The following is a 19,990-nucleotide window of genomic DNA, read 5'->3' on the forward strand; positions in this document are numbered from 1 at the left end:
TCAATGGGAAAGAAAGGAGACATCTGTACTATTTGAAATACTTTAAACAATAAAATTAAATTAAAAAAAGAAATTACATTATGAGTCCTATACTTGAAACAGGTGTATCTGTGTTAGTTAAATTCACATATCAGATAGGAGTATAATGATGAAAAATCTAATGGCATCAATCTCGCTTTCCTACTTTTCTTCATTGTACACATCGCCTTTATGCACTGTATTTATAAAGAGAAAAGCTACCCTTATTTCTTTGAAACTCAAGATGACAAGAAACTCAACAATAATCTATGTCAAAAGTCTTTGTTCCAGTACAAATGTTTTTCTAATTCCTAAGACTAATCAAGACACTCAAGGATTTAGATAAGGTGCCGAAACCGGTTTGGCTCAGTGGATAGAGCGTCAGCCTGCGGACTGAAAGGTCCCAGGTTCGATTCCGGTCAAGGGCATGTACCTGGGTTGCGGGCACATCCCCAGTGGGAGATGTGCAGGAGGCAGCTGGTCGATGTTTCTCTCTCATCGATGTTTCTAACTCTCTATCTCTCTCCCTTCCTCTCTGTAAAAAATCAATAAAATATATTTAAAAAAAAGGATTTAGATAAGGATATATTTCCGAGTCACTCTTTGGTTATTATAGTCCCACTTTGTTCCAATTAAAGGAGTGTCAACAATGCTGGTATTGCCAACATTCTCTGGATGTGCGTAAATCCCAGACTAAATCTTTTATAGCATTTACTATGGAGCAATAACCAAAGCAATTTTCCAAAGAACTTATCTAATGAGTGTAATATAAAGTTATTTCCTGGCTCTTGTGGATAGAGACATGGAACCTGCAACCCAAACTCTTTTTATTGACTGAAACAAATACCTTTCCAAACACTTGACATAATGACTTTAGCAAATATACTTGGACTATATAGAAACAATTGAGTAAGCAAGTTCTATCATTTCATTTCCAGAATGTTTTCAGATTATAAAAGTTCACACAGTTTAGGACAGAGTGGCTATCCTGTATGGTTAAAGTAAAAAAGTCTTTATTTGCAGAGTTTTAAACATCATCCCATGTAATAGAAAACAGTACAGTGTAGAACAGCACTGTCCAATAGAAATCTAAATAATAGAAATGTTATATATGTGCCTTGTTCAATACTGTTGCCAGTGATCACATATGGCACTTAATCACTTGAAATGTGATTAGTGTATGTGAATGAGGAACCAAATTTTAAATTTTTTAAAATTAATTTTATTTAAGCTATATGATCATGCATGGCTGGTGGCTACTGTATTGGACAATGCATGCATAGATTATAATAACTATTAGTTATGTAGGTGTGCAGACAGATTATTTGTTATATATCCATATTAGGCATCGGGATCTGATGATGGCATTCTCTAAGGATATATCCATGAATGGCCAAGATGATGATTAATGAACTTTTCAAATGGAACCAAGATGAAAAGTAAAACCAATATTTAAAAAGCTAGAATTAAAATTATGAAGATAATTTGTCTACATGATTAAAATAAAATGGATATGAGCATAGAATATCATAGTATATACATTTGGAAAGAGAAGTCATGTACCTACCTTTGAAAGACTTATTTGCTAAATGAATTACTAAATATCTTAGGAGGAGTGATAGATGAAAGTTGATCAAGCATGTAGTTAATCCTTATATTATGGTTTCAAAAAGAAAATGTAATGTAGGACTAGGGCAAGAATATATCCAGGACCTATGAGGAACCCTGGTGAGACACAATTCTGATACTGACAACTAAAGAAAATAGGTTTGAAAGAGAAGAAAACTGCCAAGGGCAAATGTGATAAGACCTGGTTTATAAAAGGCTCAAAAGAGTGAATACAAGCAAATTAGGTATAATAGTCCAACATCTATCATGAAGAGCTTTAATTGACTGCAGAGAAGACATAACTAGATATTTCACTGTGAAAATCTGCAGAGGCCTTTAAATATGACTGAAGGTTTGCAATGCTCTAGATGTTAAGCCTAGTTGATAACAGTAATCCCTTCCAGTCATAACAGATGTCTCTGCCTGTCCTCATGCCCACATCCAATCCATTTTGCATATAGCAGACTGAGTGAGCTTTTATTTTATTTTTAATTTGTAAATGTTTTATTTATTTTGAGAGAGAGGAAGGGAGAAGGAGAGAAACATTAATGTGAGAGAGAAACATTGATCAGATGCCTACCGTATGCTCCCCAAGCAGGGACCAAACCTGCAACTGGGCATGTGCCCTGACTGGAAATAGAACCAGTATCCTCGCAGTGCACAGTTTGATGCACAACCAACTGAGCCACACCGGCCAAGGCAAGAATGAGCTTTTTAAAACATAAAGGACCACATCACATCCTGCCTGAAGCCTTTACAGGCTTCCTATTGAGTTTAAAATAAAATGTAAGCTTTTTAAGATAGTCAGGGTTCCTGGGAGTCAAGTTCTGGCCTACTTGTCTACATCACCACATACTGCTTGCTTCTCTCTCCCACCCCCCAATTACACTAGCCTCCTCTCAATTTCCATGATTTACCAAACTCTTCAAAGACCTTTGCATTTACCCCGGTGTTTGTATGTCTGAATCTTCTTATCATTTGGGTGTCAGTGAGTGTCATTCCCTCAGAAAGGCCTCCCTGTCCACCCACCTTTTCCCACCTTTATGTTATAGCAATCTATTTCCTCCTAGTGCTTATCATGTTCTGTAATTATTTCCATCAAACTATATTTAGTCTCTCTCTCCTCCCTCAGAAAGTATTTTATAAGAGCAGAGAGAAGTCAATTGCCCTCTTTCACATTGTATCCTCAATGCCTAGCACAATACCTAGTAAACAGTCGGTATTCGGTAAATCTGTAAATAAAGTAATGGATAAGAGAATAATTTAGCCTTAACCGGTTTGGCTCAATGGATAGAGTGTTGGCCTGCAGACTGAAGGGTCCCAGGTTTGATTACGCTCAAGGGCATGTACTTTGGTTGCGGGCACATCCCCAGTAGGGGGTGTGCAGGAGGCAGCTGATCGATGTTTCTTTCTCATCAATGTTTCTAACTCTCTATCCTTCTCCCTCCCTCTCTGTAAAAAAATCAATAAAATATATATACTTTTAAAAAAAATAAAGAACCAAAATCCAATTTATCCCACAAGCTTTGTACATGTACAGAATTCAGAATGACCTCCCAAGTCACGAAATGAGATCTGTGTTAAATGAATACCTATGAAAACACTACTAACATTTTGAGTTTTACCAAAGGAACACAGCATTATATATGTTCTTTTAACATTATAAACCTAAGTACATTCATGTGCTCCATCTGTATGCTTTGTTTAGTTCTTCACTATACGCATAGTACAAAACATTGTGTCTGGCATATTGAGGGAACTACAAAAGTATGTGTTGAATGAGTTAAAGGTTGAGTGAATGACAGGAAGCGATAGTAAAGTGACACCTTGTCATGACTTAACACATGATTTTAATGCTTCATAGGTCAAATCATGTCCTAAAACTGAGACCCAATTTAAGTAAAGCTGCCTTAAAAGGATGACTGTTTCAATAACAGCAGTGGTATTATGGGAGCATATTACATGTCCAAGCTACCCAGGAATTCCTGATTAACAGACAGAAGGGAAATCATAAAAGAATAAGATATAGCAGTTCTCTGACACATTTCTTAAAAATCACAGAATGAAAGCACTACACAGGACTTTTTTGGATACTCCAACCAACAACAATAACCGCTGGTGTAAAAGGAACCAGGAAATTGCCTCCTAATCTATTATTTGCATTTTTCTCTCTATCTAGTCAATGATGCCAAGCAGGAACACTAGAAAGACCAACATAAAAATTTTATAGCCTACATCCTTGGTGCTAATATCTCAGAACTTACAGAAGATATTATTCTATAGTCTGAAAAATCGTACAAAAGTATAATGGTAGACTGACCCTTATCAAAATATGCTAGTGATAAGGGGCAATAAACTGAACAGACCAAACTAATATTTTCAGTGTATCACTTTGAAAATTTTAAAAAGTCTACGTATTCAGTACTGTAAAAGATAAACTTATTGAACCTACTGTATATAATAAAATCTAAATTAAAGTACAGCCCCTATTAAAACTAAATCACTTTCACCAGGAAATATATTTTAACCTTTAAGTTCTCTGATCATGATGAGCATGAGGCTCTAAACAAGGTTTAAAAGAACTAAACTATCTTCCAAAGCACTGATGAGATATTTCAAAGATAATGAGAAAGAGGAACACTGCTATCAAGAAAGGAGCTTAATAAAAACAAATTTAAACTATGTAAGTTTTGATTCAAATAAGGTACCAGAATTGTGAATATCAGTGAAAATTACTTGTTTAGCTGCATAATTGTGTGCATAATTAAAACAATTACGGTGAAAGGCAGAGACAAGATGGTGGCGGAATAGGCAGACGTGTCCCAAGGCTTGTCCCGGAGCAAATAGAATGAGCAGCTGAAACGAATAATATCTACCCCAAATTGATGAAGCAGACTCAGCCAGTGAGACAGTTTGCAGCCAGGAAGGGCAGAGTTCCCCTGAAAAGCAGAGAGAGAACTACATAACCAAACACCTGGAGAAGAGAGATCATGGGGAGACAAAGAAACAGCCCGCATATGAAAGAAAAACAGCCATCACCAGAAAAGGAAGTAAACAAAATGGAGGCAATGAAGGCAAGCAACCTGCCAGAGAAAGAATTCCGAGAAATGGTCATAAGGTGGATGAAAAGAATGGAAGACAAATTCAACACTATGTGTAAGAACCAAGAGGAAATGAAGAAGAACCAAGAAGAAATGAAAAATGACATCACTGCTATAAAGAACTCAATAGAAAGCATCAACAGTAGACTAGAAGAAGCAGAGGACCGCATCAGTGAGCTAGAAGGCAAGGTAGGAAAAAATACCCAAGCAGAGCAGCTTCTAGAAAAAAAAATTAAAAAGCAGGAGGAGAGCCTAAGAGAACTTTGGGACAACACGAAACAAAACAACATCCACATAATAGAGGTGCCAGAAGGAGAGGAAACTGAGTAAGGAATAGAAAACCTATTTGAAAAAATAATGACAGAAAACTTCCCTGATATAGGGAAGAAAGACTCACACAAATCCAAGAAGCTCACAGAGTCCCAAACAAAATGAACCCCAAAAGACCGACGCCAAGGCACATTATAATTAAACTGGCAAACACCAACGACAAAGCAAGAATCTTAAAAGCGGCCAGAGAGAGACAGAAAGTTACTTACAAAGGATCCCCCATCAGACTCGTGATGGATTTTTCAACAGAAACACATCAGGCAAGAAGGGAATGGAATGAAATATACAAAGTCATGCAAAGGAAGGGTCTGAATCCAAGAATACTGTACCCAGCAAGGCTATCAATCAAAATTGAGGGTGAAATCAAAAACTTCACAGACAAAAAAAGGACTATGGGAGGTTATTACCACCAAACCAACAATGCAAGAACTGCTAAAGGGACTGGTGTAAAAAAAAAAAAAAGAAAGAAAGAAAGAAACAAAGAAGGAACACAGGGGTAAAGAATAAAAATGGTGACAAACAAGTATCTATCAATAATAACTTCAAATGTAAATGGATTAAGTGACCCAATCAAAAGACATAGGGTAACTGAGTGGATAAGAAAACATGACCCAGCCGAAACCGGTTTGGCTCAGTGGATAGAGCATCGGCCTGCGGACTGAAGGGTCCCGGGTTCGATTCCGGTCAAGGGCATGTACCTGGGTTGCGGGCACATCCCCAGTGGGAGATGTGCAGGAGGCAGCTGATCGATGTTTCTCTCCCATCGATGTTTCTGACTATCTGTCTCTCTCCCTTCCTCTCTGTAAAAAATCAATAAAATATATTTAAAAAAAAAAAAAAAGAAAACATGACCCATATATCTGCTGTCTACAGGAAACCCACCTCAGAATAAAAGATGCACACAGATTGATGGTGAAGGGATGGAAAAAGGTTTTTCAGGCGAATGGAAATGAAAAAAAAGCTGGGGTAGCAATACTTTTATCAGACAAATTAGATCTCAAAGTGAAGGACATAAAAAGAGATAAGGAAGGCCACTTCATAATACTAAAGGGAGCAATCCAACAAGAAGAAATAACTCTGGTAAACATATACGCACCCAATATAGTAGCACCCAAATACATAAGAAAACTTCTGGAGGAGATCAAGGGAGAGATTGACAGCAATACAGTCATAGTAGGGGACTTTAACACCCCACTATCACTATTGGACAAATCCTCTAAACAAAAAATCAACAAAGAAACATCAATTTTAAATGACTCACTAGATCAGATGGAATTAATTGACATCTTCAGAACATTTCACCCCAAAGCCACAGAATATACATTCTTCTCAAGTGCACATGGGTCATTTTCAAAGATAGACTATATACTGGGTCACAGGCAAAGACTCTTCAAATTCAAGAAGATAGAAATCATATCAAGCATCTTCTCAGATCACAATGGCATAAAACTGGAAATCAACTACAATAAAAACAATCCAAAAAAATCAAACACCTGGAGACTAAATAGCATGCTATTAAACAATGACTGGGTTACCAAAGAGATCAAAGAAGAAATAAAAAACATCATGGCAACAAACGACAATGAAAACACAACAATCCAAAACTTATGGGACACAGCGAAAGCAGTCTTGAGAGGGAAGTTCATAGCTCTACAAGCCTACTGCAAAAAATAAGAAACAATGACAATAAATTACTTAACCCTCCAACTCAAAGAGCTAGAAAGAGAGCAACAAGAAAAGCCCAGTGTAAGCAGAAGGAAGGAAATGATAAAGATCAGAGTGGAGATAAATGACATAGAGACCAAAAAACAATACAAAAGATCAACAAAACCAAGAGCTGGTTCTTTGAAAGGATAAACAAGATTGATGAACCTTTAGCCAGGCTCACTAAGAAACAAAGAGAAAGGACCCAAATAAACAAAATCAGAAATGAAAGAGGAGAAATCACAACAGACCCCACAGAAATACAAAGGATTGTTAGAAAATACTATGAACAACTCTACTCCAACAAACTAGATAACCTGGAGGAAACGGACATATTCCTAGAAAAATACAACCTTCCAAAACTTAATCAGGAAGAATCTAAAAATCTCAATAGGCCAATAACTATGGAAGAAATTGAAGCAGTCATCAAAAAGCTCCCAGCAAACAAAAGCCCAGGGCCAGACGGCTTCACAGGGGAGTTTTACCAGACATTCAAGGAAGAACTAAAACCTATCCTCCTAAGACTATTCCAAAAAATTTAAGAGGAAGGAACACTTCAAAGCTCATTCTATGAAGCCAGCATCACCCTCATACCAAAACCAACAAAGACAACACAATGAAAGAGCATTACAGGCCAATGTCCCCCATGAACATAGATGCCAAAATCCTCAACAAAATCCTAGCAAATCAGATCCATCAGTACATCAGAAAGATCATACACCATGACCAAGTAGGTTTTATCCCAGGGATGCAAGGATGGTACAATATCCACAAATCAATAAACGTGACACATCACATAAACAAATTGAGAGATAAAAATCACATAGTCATATCAATTGATGCAGAAAAAGCATTTGACAAAATCCAACACCCTTTCTTGATAAAAACTCTCAGCAAGGTAGGAATAGAAGGATCATACCTCAACATAATAAAAGCCATATATGACAAACCCACAGCCAACATCATAATCAATGGGCAAAAACTAAAACCATTTCCCCTAAGAACAGGAACAAGACAGGGATGCCACCTCTCACCACTCCTGTTCAACATAGTACTGGAAGTACTAGCCGTTGCGATCAGACAAGAAGAAGAAATAAAAGGCATCCAAATTGGAAAAGAAGAAGTAAAACTGTCCTTATTTGCAGATGACATAATACTGTACATAGAGAACCCTAAAGACTCCATCAAAAAATTGTTAGACTTAATAAATGAATTCAGCAATGTAGCAGGATACAAAATTAATGCCACAAAATCTATGGCATTTCTTTACACCAATAGTGAACTTACAGAAAGGGAGACTAAAAAAGCAATCCCATATACCATCACACCAAAAAAAAATTAAGCTACCTAGGAATAAACTTAACTAAGGGGGTAAAAGACTTATATGCGAAAAACTACAGGACACTGAAAAAAGAGATAGAGGAAGACATAAATAGATAGAAGGACATACCGTGTTCATGGATTGGTAGAATCAACATCATCAAAATGTCCATACTACCTAAAGCAATCTATAGATTCAATGCAATTCCCATTAAATTACCAACGGCATATTTCACAGATCTAGAACGAACGTTCCAAAAATTCATCTGGAATAAAAAAAAGACCTCGAATAGTTGCAGCAATCCTGAGAAAGAAGAACAAAGTAGGTGGGATCTCAATACCAGATATCAAGCTGTATTACAAAGCCACTGTTCTTAAAACAGCCTGGTACTGGCACAAGAACAGACATATAGATCAATGGAATAGAATAGAGAACCCAGAAATCGACCCAAACTACGATGCCCAATTAATATTCGATAAAGGAGGCAAGAACATACAATGGAGTCAAGACAGTCTCTTCAATAAATGGTGTTGGGCCCTAACTGGTTTGGCTTAATGGATAGAGTGTCGGCCTGCAGACTAAAAGGTTCCAGGTTCAATTCTGGTCAAGGGCATGTACCTTGGTTGTGGGCACATCCAGTGAGGGGTGTGCAGGAGGCAGCTGATTGATATTCTCTCTCATCGATGTTTCTAATTCTTCTATCTCTCTCCCTTCCTCTCTGTAAAAAGTCAATAAAATATATTTAAAGAAATTAAAAATAAAAAAATAAAAGATAGAGATTTTTAAAAAAATGGTGTTGGGAAAATTGGACAGATACATGCAAAAAGATGAAACTAGACCATCAACTCACACCATTCACAAAAATAAAGTCAAAATGGATAAAAGACTTAAATGTAAGATGGGAAACCATAAAAATACTAGAGGAATCCATAGGCAGCGAAATAGCAAACATATGCCGAAGGAATTTCTTCTATGATACTGTTCCTAGGGCAATGGAAACTAAAGAGAAAATAAACAAATGGGACTACATCAAAATAAAAAGCTTTTGCACAGCAAAGGAAACTATCAACAAAACAACAAGAAGGCCCACTGCATGAGAGAACATATTTGCCAATGATATCACCGATAAGGGTTTAATCTCCAACATTTACAGGGAAATCGTGCAACAATAGGAAGATAAACAATCCAATCAAAAAATGGGCAACGGACCTAGATAGACACTTTTTGAAAGAGGACATACAGAAGGCCGAAAGACATATGAAAACATGCTCAAAGTCACTAATTATACGAGAGATGCAAATCAAAACGACAATGCGGTATCATCTCACACCTGCCAGAATGGCTATCATCAACAAATCAACAAACAACAAGTATTAGAGAGGATGTGGAGAAAAAGGAACCCTTCTGCACTGCTGGTGGGAATGCAGACTGGTGCAGCCACTGTGGAGAACAGTATGGAGTTTCCTCAAAAAACTAAAAATGGAACTCCCATTCGACCCAGTGATCCCACTTCTAGGAATATATCCCAAGAAGCCAGAAACACCAATCAGAAAGGATATATGCACCCCTATGTTCATAGCAGCTCAATTCACCATAGCTAAGATTTGGAAACAGCCTAAGTGCCCATCAGCAGATTAGTGGATTAAAAAAACTGGTACATCTACACAATGGAATACTACTACGTTGTGGTAAAAAAGAAGGAACTCTTGCCATTTGCAACAGTATGGATGGAACTGGAGAGCATTATGCTAAGTGAAATAAGCCAGTCAGAGAAAGATAAATACTACATGATCTCACTCATTTGTGGAATATAGAGAACAACATAGACTGATGAACAGGGACAGATCCAAAGACAGAGAAACAGCGATCTAACTATCAGTCCCCAGAGGGAAAGTAGGGGAGGGTGGGGGTATGGGGAAGAGATCAACTAAAGGACTTGTATGCATGCATATAAGCCAAACCAATGGACACAGACAACAGAGGGATGAGAGCATGAGTGGGGCGGGGCGGGGGGAGAAGTTGGGGGTTAATGGGGGGATGAGGACACATTGTAATACCTTAACCAATAAAGAAATTAAAGATTAAAATAAATAAATAAATAAATAAATAAATAAATAAATAAATAAATAAAACAATTATTACTTGTCTACTATCACCATGTTTTTTCATTCAAAATTATGAGAGCCAGCCCTGCTGGTGTGGTTCAGGGATTGAGCATTGACCTATGAAACAGGAGGTCATGGTTCAATTCCCGGCCAGGACCCATGCCCGGGTAAAGGGCTGGATCCCCAGTATGGGGCATGCAGGAGGCAGCCAATCAGTGCTTTTCTCTCATCCTTGTTTCTCTCTCTCTCTCCCTCTCCATTCTTCTCTGAAATCAATAAAAACATATTTTAAAAAATTATGACAGCCAGTAAATTAGTAAAGCCTCCAAGATATTGGCCACAGAGGCTTATCATTTACTATATTGTTTCTTGCTTACAAAATGCCATTATCAATTGTTTTGTCAATTAAAAAGACATTTTTTACAATAATTTTAATAGCTCAACTAATAATGGGTAATTAGCCAAAACCAGTTTGGCTCGGTGGATAGAGCGTCAGCCTGCGGACTGAAAGGTCCCAGGTTCGATTCCGGTCAAGGGCATGTACCTTGGTTGTGGGCACATCCCCAGTGGGAGATGTGCAGGAGGCAGCTGATCGATGTTTCTAACTCTCTATCTCTCTCCCTTCCTCTCTGTAAAAAATCAATAAAATATATTTTTAAAAAAATAATGGGTAATTATACAGCATTTGCATCTTCTGTTATTATTTAGTTTCTAACACAAAGACAAAGGGCCACTATCTTCTTGATTAACTGAGCTAATAATATTGTACACATGTGCAGCAGCTCAATGCTCAATAACTAATTAATAAATTTTATACCATTTTGGAAGATGTGTATATTCAAATCTATTGAGTTGCATAGGACAAAGGTCCTATAAATTAACGTAAGTCACCACCACTTCAGATAGGACCATTTTTTCTTACATAACACTATAAATTAAAAACAATCAAGAAATGTGATCTGTCAATGCAAAGGTTCAAAACATTAGCAATTACAAAGAGCTGGTTTGAGAGTAAATGTAGCACAGTTTTATGCACATTAATGTTGGTCATTTGGCAAGACTGGCAGAGATTAATGAGGTAAATTTAAAATATATTCCAATGCAATTTTTATTACTCATGTAAGAGTGTCAAATTACCCAACCCATATTTTTTGTTAAAGTGTAAAAGGAATTACTGAAACTTTCATTATGTCTGCATTATGGACTTCTTCACCTTAAACTATCTTGAGCTTTATTATGATAACATAACCTTAAGGATATTAATGAGAACAAGCATTGTTCAATATGTGCCAAACCCTACATAAAGTGTTTTATAATCAAGATATCTCTTGACCCACAAAAATTGGCCTATGAAGTTGGTACTACTACCACTTCCATTTTCTGGATAAGGAAACTGAGCTCAAGGAGGTCAACAAACTGGTTGAGTTTTAATAAGAAAGAGTTAGAATTCACAGCCAGCTCAGTCTGATTCCAGAGTTGGCACTATGCTATTCAGTGTCTCATAGCAAGCCTTCATTTGGTTGGTTAATTCAAAATAGTAGTATGGCAAGAGAGCTATCCTCAGAACCCAAATTCAATTGGAAACCAATAGTTTAGAGGTGAAGTAGCATGGACAACTTTTTGTGACATACCTTTAGATATTTAACACTATCTTACTCGGTCACAGAGGAGTGATGTTATTTTATATAGACTTCTTAAATGAGGTTAGAAACAGCCTAACAATAGGACAAACATGTAGTCATCAGTTTGGTTTCAATTATGTATACATTTATGTAGCCTCAGGAGAGTCAGCTCTTCTGCTCATTTTTTCCCTGAGAGCAGCCCGGGCCTTCCTCTTAGATTTAGATTGTGTATTAGGACACACCCAGATGTTTGTCCTCTGGAATAAATATCTACAGTAAGTAGTCATTCACAGGCTGAATCCAATCCATAGGTGTGTTTTGTTGTGGCCATGTAGTGTTTGTTTTTATTTCATTGACTACCCACATTTAAAAACAGTACATTAAAAAAAATATTAAAAATAAAAATGGTAACTTTTTTATATTTTTATTGATTTCAGAGAGGAAGGTAAAGGGAAAGAGAGACAGAAACATCAATGATGAGAGAAAATCATTGATTGGCTGCCTCCTGCACACCCCACACTGGGGATCAAGCCTGCAACCCAGGCATGTGCCCCTGACTGGAATTGAACTTGAGATCCTTCCATCTGCAGGCCGATGCTCTATCCACCAAGCCAAACTGGCTAGGGCAAAAAGGGTAACATTTTATAGAAAAATCTGGGTTTCCATTTTATCTTGATAAATAAGAAGACGGCAAAACAGATCCCAAATTCCCTGATGGCAAGTTCTTGGCTGGTGCTGAGTTCCAGTTGCCCCCTTTAGACAATTAGAGGTCAAATGTTCTTCATTCAGCCTCAAAACCACTGCCTCCAGCTGCCAGGCCTTTTTTGCCATTTAGGTGGCTGCTCCTGATCTAGAAGAAAGCCTCACCCATCAATCAGCTTAGAAACCTCTTATGCTGATGTGAAACTGGTTTTGTGGCCTCCTATGTCATTCGCACTTCCCCCTTTTTTAAAACCTACAGATATGAAGAACAGCAGGGGCATGGCAAAACACTGCGATGGTGACGCTGAACACAAAAATACTGTGTAAGTAAGTGAGTAATCCAAATCTCTGAAAGGATTGTTCACAAAGATTACTAGGCCACTAATCTATTTTTATTTCATTTTTGAAGAAAGTCATTTAAAGATGGTGATTCATCACTTGCATATTTAATAATGCAATATCTAGAGTCAAATGAATTTAAAATTTAGTACAGAATGACTTTTTCAGTGTTTCATTTCAACCCATATAAGGGCATTCTACTTTGAATTTTTGAACCTTTCTCATAAAAACTCTTTATATAGAAGATATGTGTCTGTCTATTTTATATGGTATATATGAAATACTAAAATATCTATATGAAACTATATCTACCATTATCCTATTTAATAAAAGGGTAATATGCAAATAGGCTGAACGGCCAAACAACCAAACAATCAATCAAAGCGTAATATGCTAATGATATACTAAGGCTGCTCAACTGCTTGCTATGACATGCACTGACCACCAGGGGGTAGAGAGAGAGTCAACTGGTGTACAGTCGCTATGATGTGCACTGACCACCAGGGGGAAGATGCTCTGACCAGTAGGTTAGCTTGCTGCTGGGGTCTGGCTGATCAGGACTGAGTTAAATGGGCTGGACACAGCCTGGAGCAGCCTGGAGCCCTCCCCTGCCCCTCCCTGGCCTGATCGTGCACCGATGGGGTCCCTCAGCCTGGCCTGAGCCCTCTTGCAATCCGGGATCCCTCAGGGGATGTTGGAGAACCAGTTTCAGCCCAATCCCACAGGCCACTCCCCTTGGGAGGGCGCCAGACACAGGGCTCATGGCTGGCGAGTGCTGCTGTGGCAGCGTGATGGGGACTGATTGGGTGGAAGTCCACAGCAGGCACAGTGGGGCCGGGATGAGTGGGAGAGGCAGGTTGGAGCTGCAGGTGGCATTGGACTGTGGGCTGTGGCCCGATCCCTGCAGGCTACCCAGAGGGACCCCACCATGTATGAATTCATGTATTGGGCCTCTAGTATAGTATAAAGTTACACATATACATATGTACTTGCATTATGTATATACATTTATACATGTGTACATATATATGCATGTATCCTTCCAAACTATTCTTATTTTAACTTTAAATCACAGTAACATTTTATAGCAGAAAATTCTTACCTCAGCCAGAAAAATAACGAAGCACCAAATTAGCACAAAAACTAAGCTCTTGTGGATAGTAATATATCTAAGGTATGTGTTCCATGTAGTCACTGCTGGTATGCCCTCCACATCATCAAAAAAGCACTCCTGAAGAAAAGAATCATGGTCATTACAATGAGACTATACAGTTTCATATCACCTATGACATGGGTCTTTTGTGGTCTTATTTTGAATCTGTGAAAATATTACTATTGGAAGCTAAGTGAATTTCAACAAATACAAATCATTATGAACGACACGTGTGGTGTCACTCCACAGACAGTATAATGTCCATTGGAACAACACAGCTTTTTGGAAAATGAGAAACACTGTAATTCTTCAAAATTCTGAAAGCATACCACTGATTATGTAACTATTATTTTTGGATAATTTCACCATTTTAATGCTTCCAGTGTCACACCTTTAACCAAATGAACAGTACCATCAAGCTGAAGCTTCCCAGAGCTCTCCTTAATTTATTTCTTAAGTGGGCCCATGGACAAATACACTTTGAAATTTGACTAGCTGTGGACATCGACCTAAGGGCAACTGATGTTTCTATATTTCCCAGTAGATTAGTATTATCTCTCCTTCCCGCTATGATTTAAATTACATAATTCTACTCCTCAGTGTATTCCCCTAGAAGTTTTGATTTGTCCTATGTAGATGCATTTCAAAAATTTGAAAAAGAGTGGTTGTAGATAGTCCAAAGGAAAAGGATACTTTTGGTTCTCATGAAGTCAACAAAATTCACGGGAAAAGCACTAATACTTCAAAGAAGGGGTTCCAATGAAACTGGAACATAGCCCACTGTTAGGTATGAAGATTTTTGGAATCAAATAAACCTGGCTTTGAATCTGGACTCCACATTGACTTCCTAGATGCTGCTTGAATTTCGGCAGTTGAACATTTCTAAAGTTCACTTTCCTTCTTTGAAAATGAGGATAATGATAGGTACGTTCTAGGGCAGTAATGGGGACCAAGTATATGCTTAGTCCCCATTACTAAGAGCAATCAATAAGTAATAACTAGGTACTAATCAAAGAAATCATTCTTTACAACTAAATTTATGGGCTCAGGTTTGAGAAATTCATTCAAACTGATATTAAAACCATATAGATAAATTATCCTTTAGGAAACCTTTTATAAAAATTATAGAAATGCTGAAAGTATGTATCTTAGAGATATCTATTGTGTTCTTTCAATTCACAAAGAAGAAAACCTTGGCCCAGAAATGTGAAATGATTTGTGATTGCCAATGGTCATACTAGCCTTAATTGATCTGTGCTAGTAAACATATCAACTCATCACAATGCTGCCTGTTTCATCCAAGGCACTTAAGAAATTTTTCTAGTAAATATTAAACAAAACCCCTCCACTTATATTGCTTCCTATCCTATATAATAAAACCCTAATATGCAAGTCGACTGAACGGCAGAACAACCAGTCGCTATGGTGCGCACTGACCACCAGGGGGCAGACGTTCAATGCAGGAGTTGCACCCTGGTGGTCAGTGCGCTCCTACAGGGGGAGCGCTGCTAAGCAAGAAGCTGAGCTCATGGCTGGCGAGAGCAGCAGCAGTGGTGGGAGCCTCTTCTGACTCCATGGCAGCACTAAGGACACCTCGGGGGATGTCCAACTGCTGGCTTAGGCCCACGCCTCGCGCTCCCCTCGGGGGAACAGGCCTAAGCCGGCAGGCGGACATCCCCTGAGGTGTCCCGGATTGCGAGAGGGCACAGGCCAGGCTGAAGGAACCTCTCCCCCCCCTCCCCCGCCCCAGTGCATGAATGTCATGCACCAGGCCTCTGTTTTTAAAATAAAAGTATTTTATCCTTTAAAACTTAAAGGATAAAACACTTAAAGGATACTAGCACCAACCTTTAGACTTTTTGTCTAAAGGATGGTGCTAGTATACATTAAGTTTCACACACCTTTTTTTTTTTTTTTAAAGAAACCTGTCTAGAAATCCAATTTAAAAGATAAAAAAGACCCTAGCCGTTTTGGCTCAGTGGATAGAGCACTGGCCTGTGAACTGAAGGGTTCCAGGTTCAATTCCAGTCAAGGGCACATGTCTGGTTTGTGGGCTCAATCCCCAGTAGGAAGTGTGCAGGAGTCAGCCAATCAATGATTCTCTCTCATCATTGATGTTTCTATCTCTCTCTTCCTCTCCATTCCTCTCTGAAATCAATAAAAATATATTAACAGATAGAAAAGCTCACACTAACTAATTCAGGTATGATTGATATATAAATGACAATATAAGTAGTTCTGTTAAGAGATTATAAGTATATATACCTTACATACAAAAATATTCCTTCCTCTCTAAACTACTGCTATTATCTGATTATATATTTGTTTACACTCCATCTCTTCCCACTGAGGTTTTAAGGTATTAATAAAGCAGTTTTATAATAATTTTTAATAATTTATGATTATTCTAATTTCTAATAATGATTACTACTGGCCTAGTAAACCCAACACTAGCCCTTGCTTTGATAATATGTTTTATTAGAAAAGATATGTCCATTGCAAAAGGAAATAGTTGATTCTTTACATTTTTAAGTTGATTCTTTTGCTTACATAATTATGAATTTTGCACTTCCAGAGTCTTAAGATAAACTTCATGCTAAAGCCATAATTTGAGTAAGTTTTGTGACATACTAATATGCATTCAGTTGTACTCTGTGGCAAAAAATAAATAAATAAATAAACAACAACAACAAAACACTAATAATTTATACACACCTTTAAATCTTCTTCATTAATTTCTTCACTTATTTCCAAGCCACTATCTTGAGATAAACGCCTTGAATATATATCCATTTCAGTTAAGTTCCCCTGAGGGGCCAGGGACATCTTTCGTGTGGATGCTGCTGGGGTTCGGTGAGTGATTTGACCTTGGTTCACTGAGGAGCGTGTCATCAGGTTCAGAACAGACTGCCTCCTGCGCCGCTGAAAGGTGGGACCAGTGTTCATCACATTGCTGCGAGGCAGGATGGCCTCCCCCTGCTCGGAGTCTGGAACTAAGGACAGCCTTCTCTCTGAAGGCTCTTCTGCATCTTCTTCGATGCCATTAATTTGTAATGGAGTCTTCTGTACAATGGAAAACTTTTTTAAGGAGCTGATTGGATTGAAAATAGAGTTCTTCCTATTTTCAGCAAACTCTCCAGTCTGTTTAAAAGACTGTTTTTTGGTTTCATTCCTGGGGATGGCAGCATCTCCTTCTAGTGAGAAACGCCGTAAAGTCTCCGTTAGGATTGAATTTCTTCTCTCTGCACTAAACTGATCAAAATAATCATATCCCATGAGCTTTGAACTGAAGTCAGGCCGTAGATTTTGTAATTCAGAAAATGTCCCATAAAAATAGCTGCTACCTTCATGAAGAATTAATATTTTGTCAGCTTTCTTTAAATGTTCCATTTTAGAAGTGACCAAAATCCTAGTTTTGTTAGCCATCAACTTACAGACACAGCTTTAAGAATATAAAAAAAATAAGTAAGATGTCAATTTTATGAACTCTTTATTACAATACAATATGTATTTCATTTAAAGATTTTATTAAGGTATTCTTATATAAAATCTCTATAATACAATGTTATTATACTTAAAATAATTCTAAAAGTAAATACCCAATACTAATTAATTTGGTGCCTTTTGAGTTACTATAGCATGAAATACTGTATTCCTGAATTACTATAGTATGCTATATTGTAAAGTTGAGTGTTAAGAAATATATATATATATATATATATATATATATATATATATATTAAATAAATGTTTGAGTTTGAGCAAATTGGTTAACCTCTGGGTCATGATTCATTCATCTAGAGACTGACAGAATTGTTAGATGACCTTTAAGATTCCTGAGGGGGAGGTGTATATTTCTATGTATCTTCTGACATTTCGGAGCTTTCCTGTTCTTTACATTTTTTATTAATTTCCTTTTACGTTTTAAGTTGACCACCAATTTAGTTCTCAAAAGTTTATATTAAGACTAATCTTAATTGTTAAATCAACTACAAACCTAAGAATTAAATAATAAATTGATCCTCCTCTAATAAAATTTCCCTCTAATCTAGAACTAAATCCAGAACAGAATCATCTAAGGGATTCAAACTCCATTAAAACATTTCATATTGTATAGAAAGAGGCATAATTCTAGAGGGTACTCTAATATACTACATTGCTAGCAAAGTTTATATGGATAAGAAGTTATTTATCATAAAAACAGTATGTTAGGTATTAAATTCAACTAAATTCTAGGAAAGGTGCTTCCAGAAATAATGCTGCCATTTTATACACACATACATCTATATCCTTTTTGCTTAAAAATTTTTATTTCTAGAAGAGTATCATGATCATTCTCATAAATAAACTACTTCATAGTCTATGAAATCAGTTTGAAGCTTAGAAATCAAGTCAGATAACTAACTTTTTCTTTGGAACTTTGCACACTCTGAGCCCTACGAGGAGCTACAATGAAATGTAAATCCCAAGCCTGTGTGACTGAGGACAAGGTTCTGAAGGAGACACTGAGGTGGATGTATAGTCTGAGCATTCACTTACATTAACATTAAAAAATTCAGCTTGTTTTCTTCCCTAACACGTTTACTATCCAAGGGGGAGATAGAATAAAATACTAACACAAAAAAGCAAGTAAAAACATTCAGTATAATAACCAATTAAAATAATGTTACAATAATACTGTAAAAACGACATAGACAGGGACTATTCTAGTAAGAGCAAGGAAGAAACTGGTTTAGCATGAGGTGGTTAGAGGTTTTCATGGAAATGATATTGAATATTGGCTGCAAAGAGAAAATGAGATTTGAGTAAGTGCTATGTTGCATTCTTTCATAGGGTCACAATGGTGGACACATTTCTCAAGGAATAATAAGCAGTCCATGGTAGTATAGTCACCTTTCTTCGTCTTTTAGCATGAGCATTATGTTATTCAAAGAACATACCTTTCAAAGATTTCTTTTTCTGTTAAAACATCTAGGTACCCGAAAGGAGAGTCTAATAGGTACAAATCAGCATCTTTGTATACTGCTCTAAAAAGAAAATGAAAACTAATTTAGATTTCCTCTGTAATCCCATGTCACTTAGTGTAGATGATTTTAAATGAAGAAAAATAAATTATATATGATTTTTATGGCTTTTTACAACACTCCAAGAATTGCTAACATGGTTTTGCTGAAGTAAGTGACATTAACCAGCAAAAGTTACAAACTGAATCACACCATACCATACAATTTAAAACATTACCTTAAATAGAAAAAAAAGAAAAAAAGAACACCTTCTAACAATAGAATGTAACTAGAGCAAAGCACAGTGTTATATGCTGGGAATACAATGATAGAAATTACTCAGTTCCTGCCATAAAAGATTTTACATTGTGGTGGGGGAAAAAGAATAAAATGGACTGTCTCAATCCTCTAAAATATCAGAGACAGCAACTAAATTGCAGCACTTAGGTGAAACTATTTCTTTTTAATGTTTTTTCAGTGTTGACTGCTATACAGCAAATTGGTAGCAGTACTACTATGGCTATATAATTGGTACACTTTTTACTCCTTATAGTCTCAGCCTCTGTACCATATTCATAAAAATTCCAAACAAGAAAAGAATGAACAATTCACAGTAAAAATGTATATCCATTTTTTTACTTTTTAAGTTAAAAAATAAAATATTATGAGCAAGTAAATTCTTCACTAAGTTGATCATAGCACAGTAATAAAATGGAGATATAGTCCCATGTTAATGGGAATGAGATAATTTCTTCATAACACTTAAAATTTTCAGGTGTGGTTGTTAGTAACCTTACCCCCACCCAACCACATAGAAATCATGTATAGTTCTGGGTACTTTCTGTGAAAAGAAAACTGTATTCCGTCGGCAGATTTCTAAGAGAAAACACAGAAATGGCCAAAAGTCAAAGTAAAATCTAAAACAACCTTTGCAGTGTAAGTTATTTTTGAAGACAAAATGCAAGAGAACTACCTAAAAGACCT

The 19,990-nt window shown here is 36.9% G+C and overlaps 1 protein-coding gene across 9 annotated transcripts in view; it reads right to left on the reverse strand.

Moving 5' to 3' along the window:
- CFTR (cystic fibrosis transmembrane conductance regulator) overlaps window positions 1–19,990 on the reverse strand; it is a 200,394-nt gene that overhangs the window by 73,860 nt on the left and 106,544 nt on the right. For 7 of the 9 annotated variants that reach the window (XM_023763605.1, XM_023763607.1, XM_023763603.1 and 4 more), the window contains 3 exons: window positions 18,944–19,030; window positions 16,719–17,445; window positions 13,953–14,081 (listed from right to left, as the gene is read on the reverse strand). In XM_023763605.1, the coding sequence (XP_023619373.1) occupies window positions 13,953–14,081; window positions 16,719–17,445; window positions 18,944–19,030 (943 nt within the window). The remainder of the gene's footprint in view (window positions 1–13,952; window positions 14,082–16,718; window positions 17,446–18,943; window positions 19,031–19,990) is intronic. The other 2 variants (XM_023763608.1, XM_023763604.1) reach the window with 1 other exon arrangement.

The sequence above is a fragment of the Myotis lucifugus genome, unplaced genomic scaffold (assembly GCF_000147115.1).
Source record: "Myotis lucifugus unplaced genomic scaffold, Myoluc2.0 scaffold_293, whole genome shotgun sequence".
NCBI classification, from domain to species: Eukaryota; Metazoa; Chordata; class Mammalia; order Chiroptera; family Vespertilionidae; genus Myotis; species Myotis lucifugus.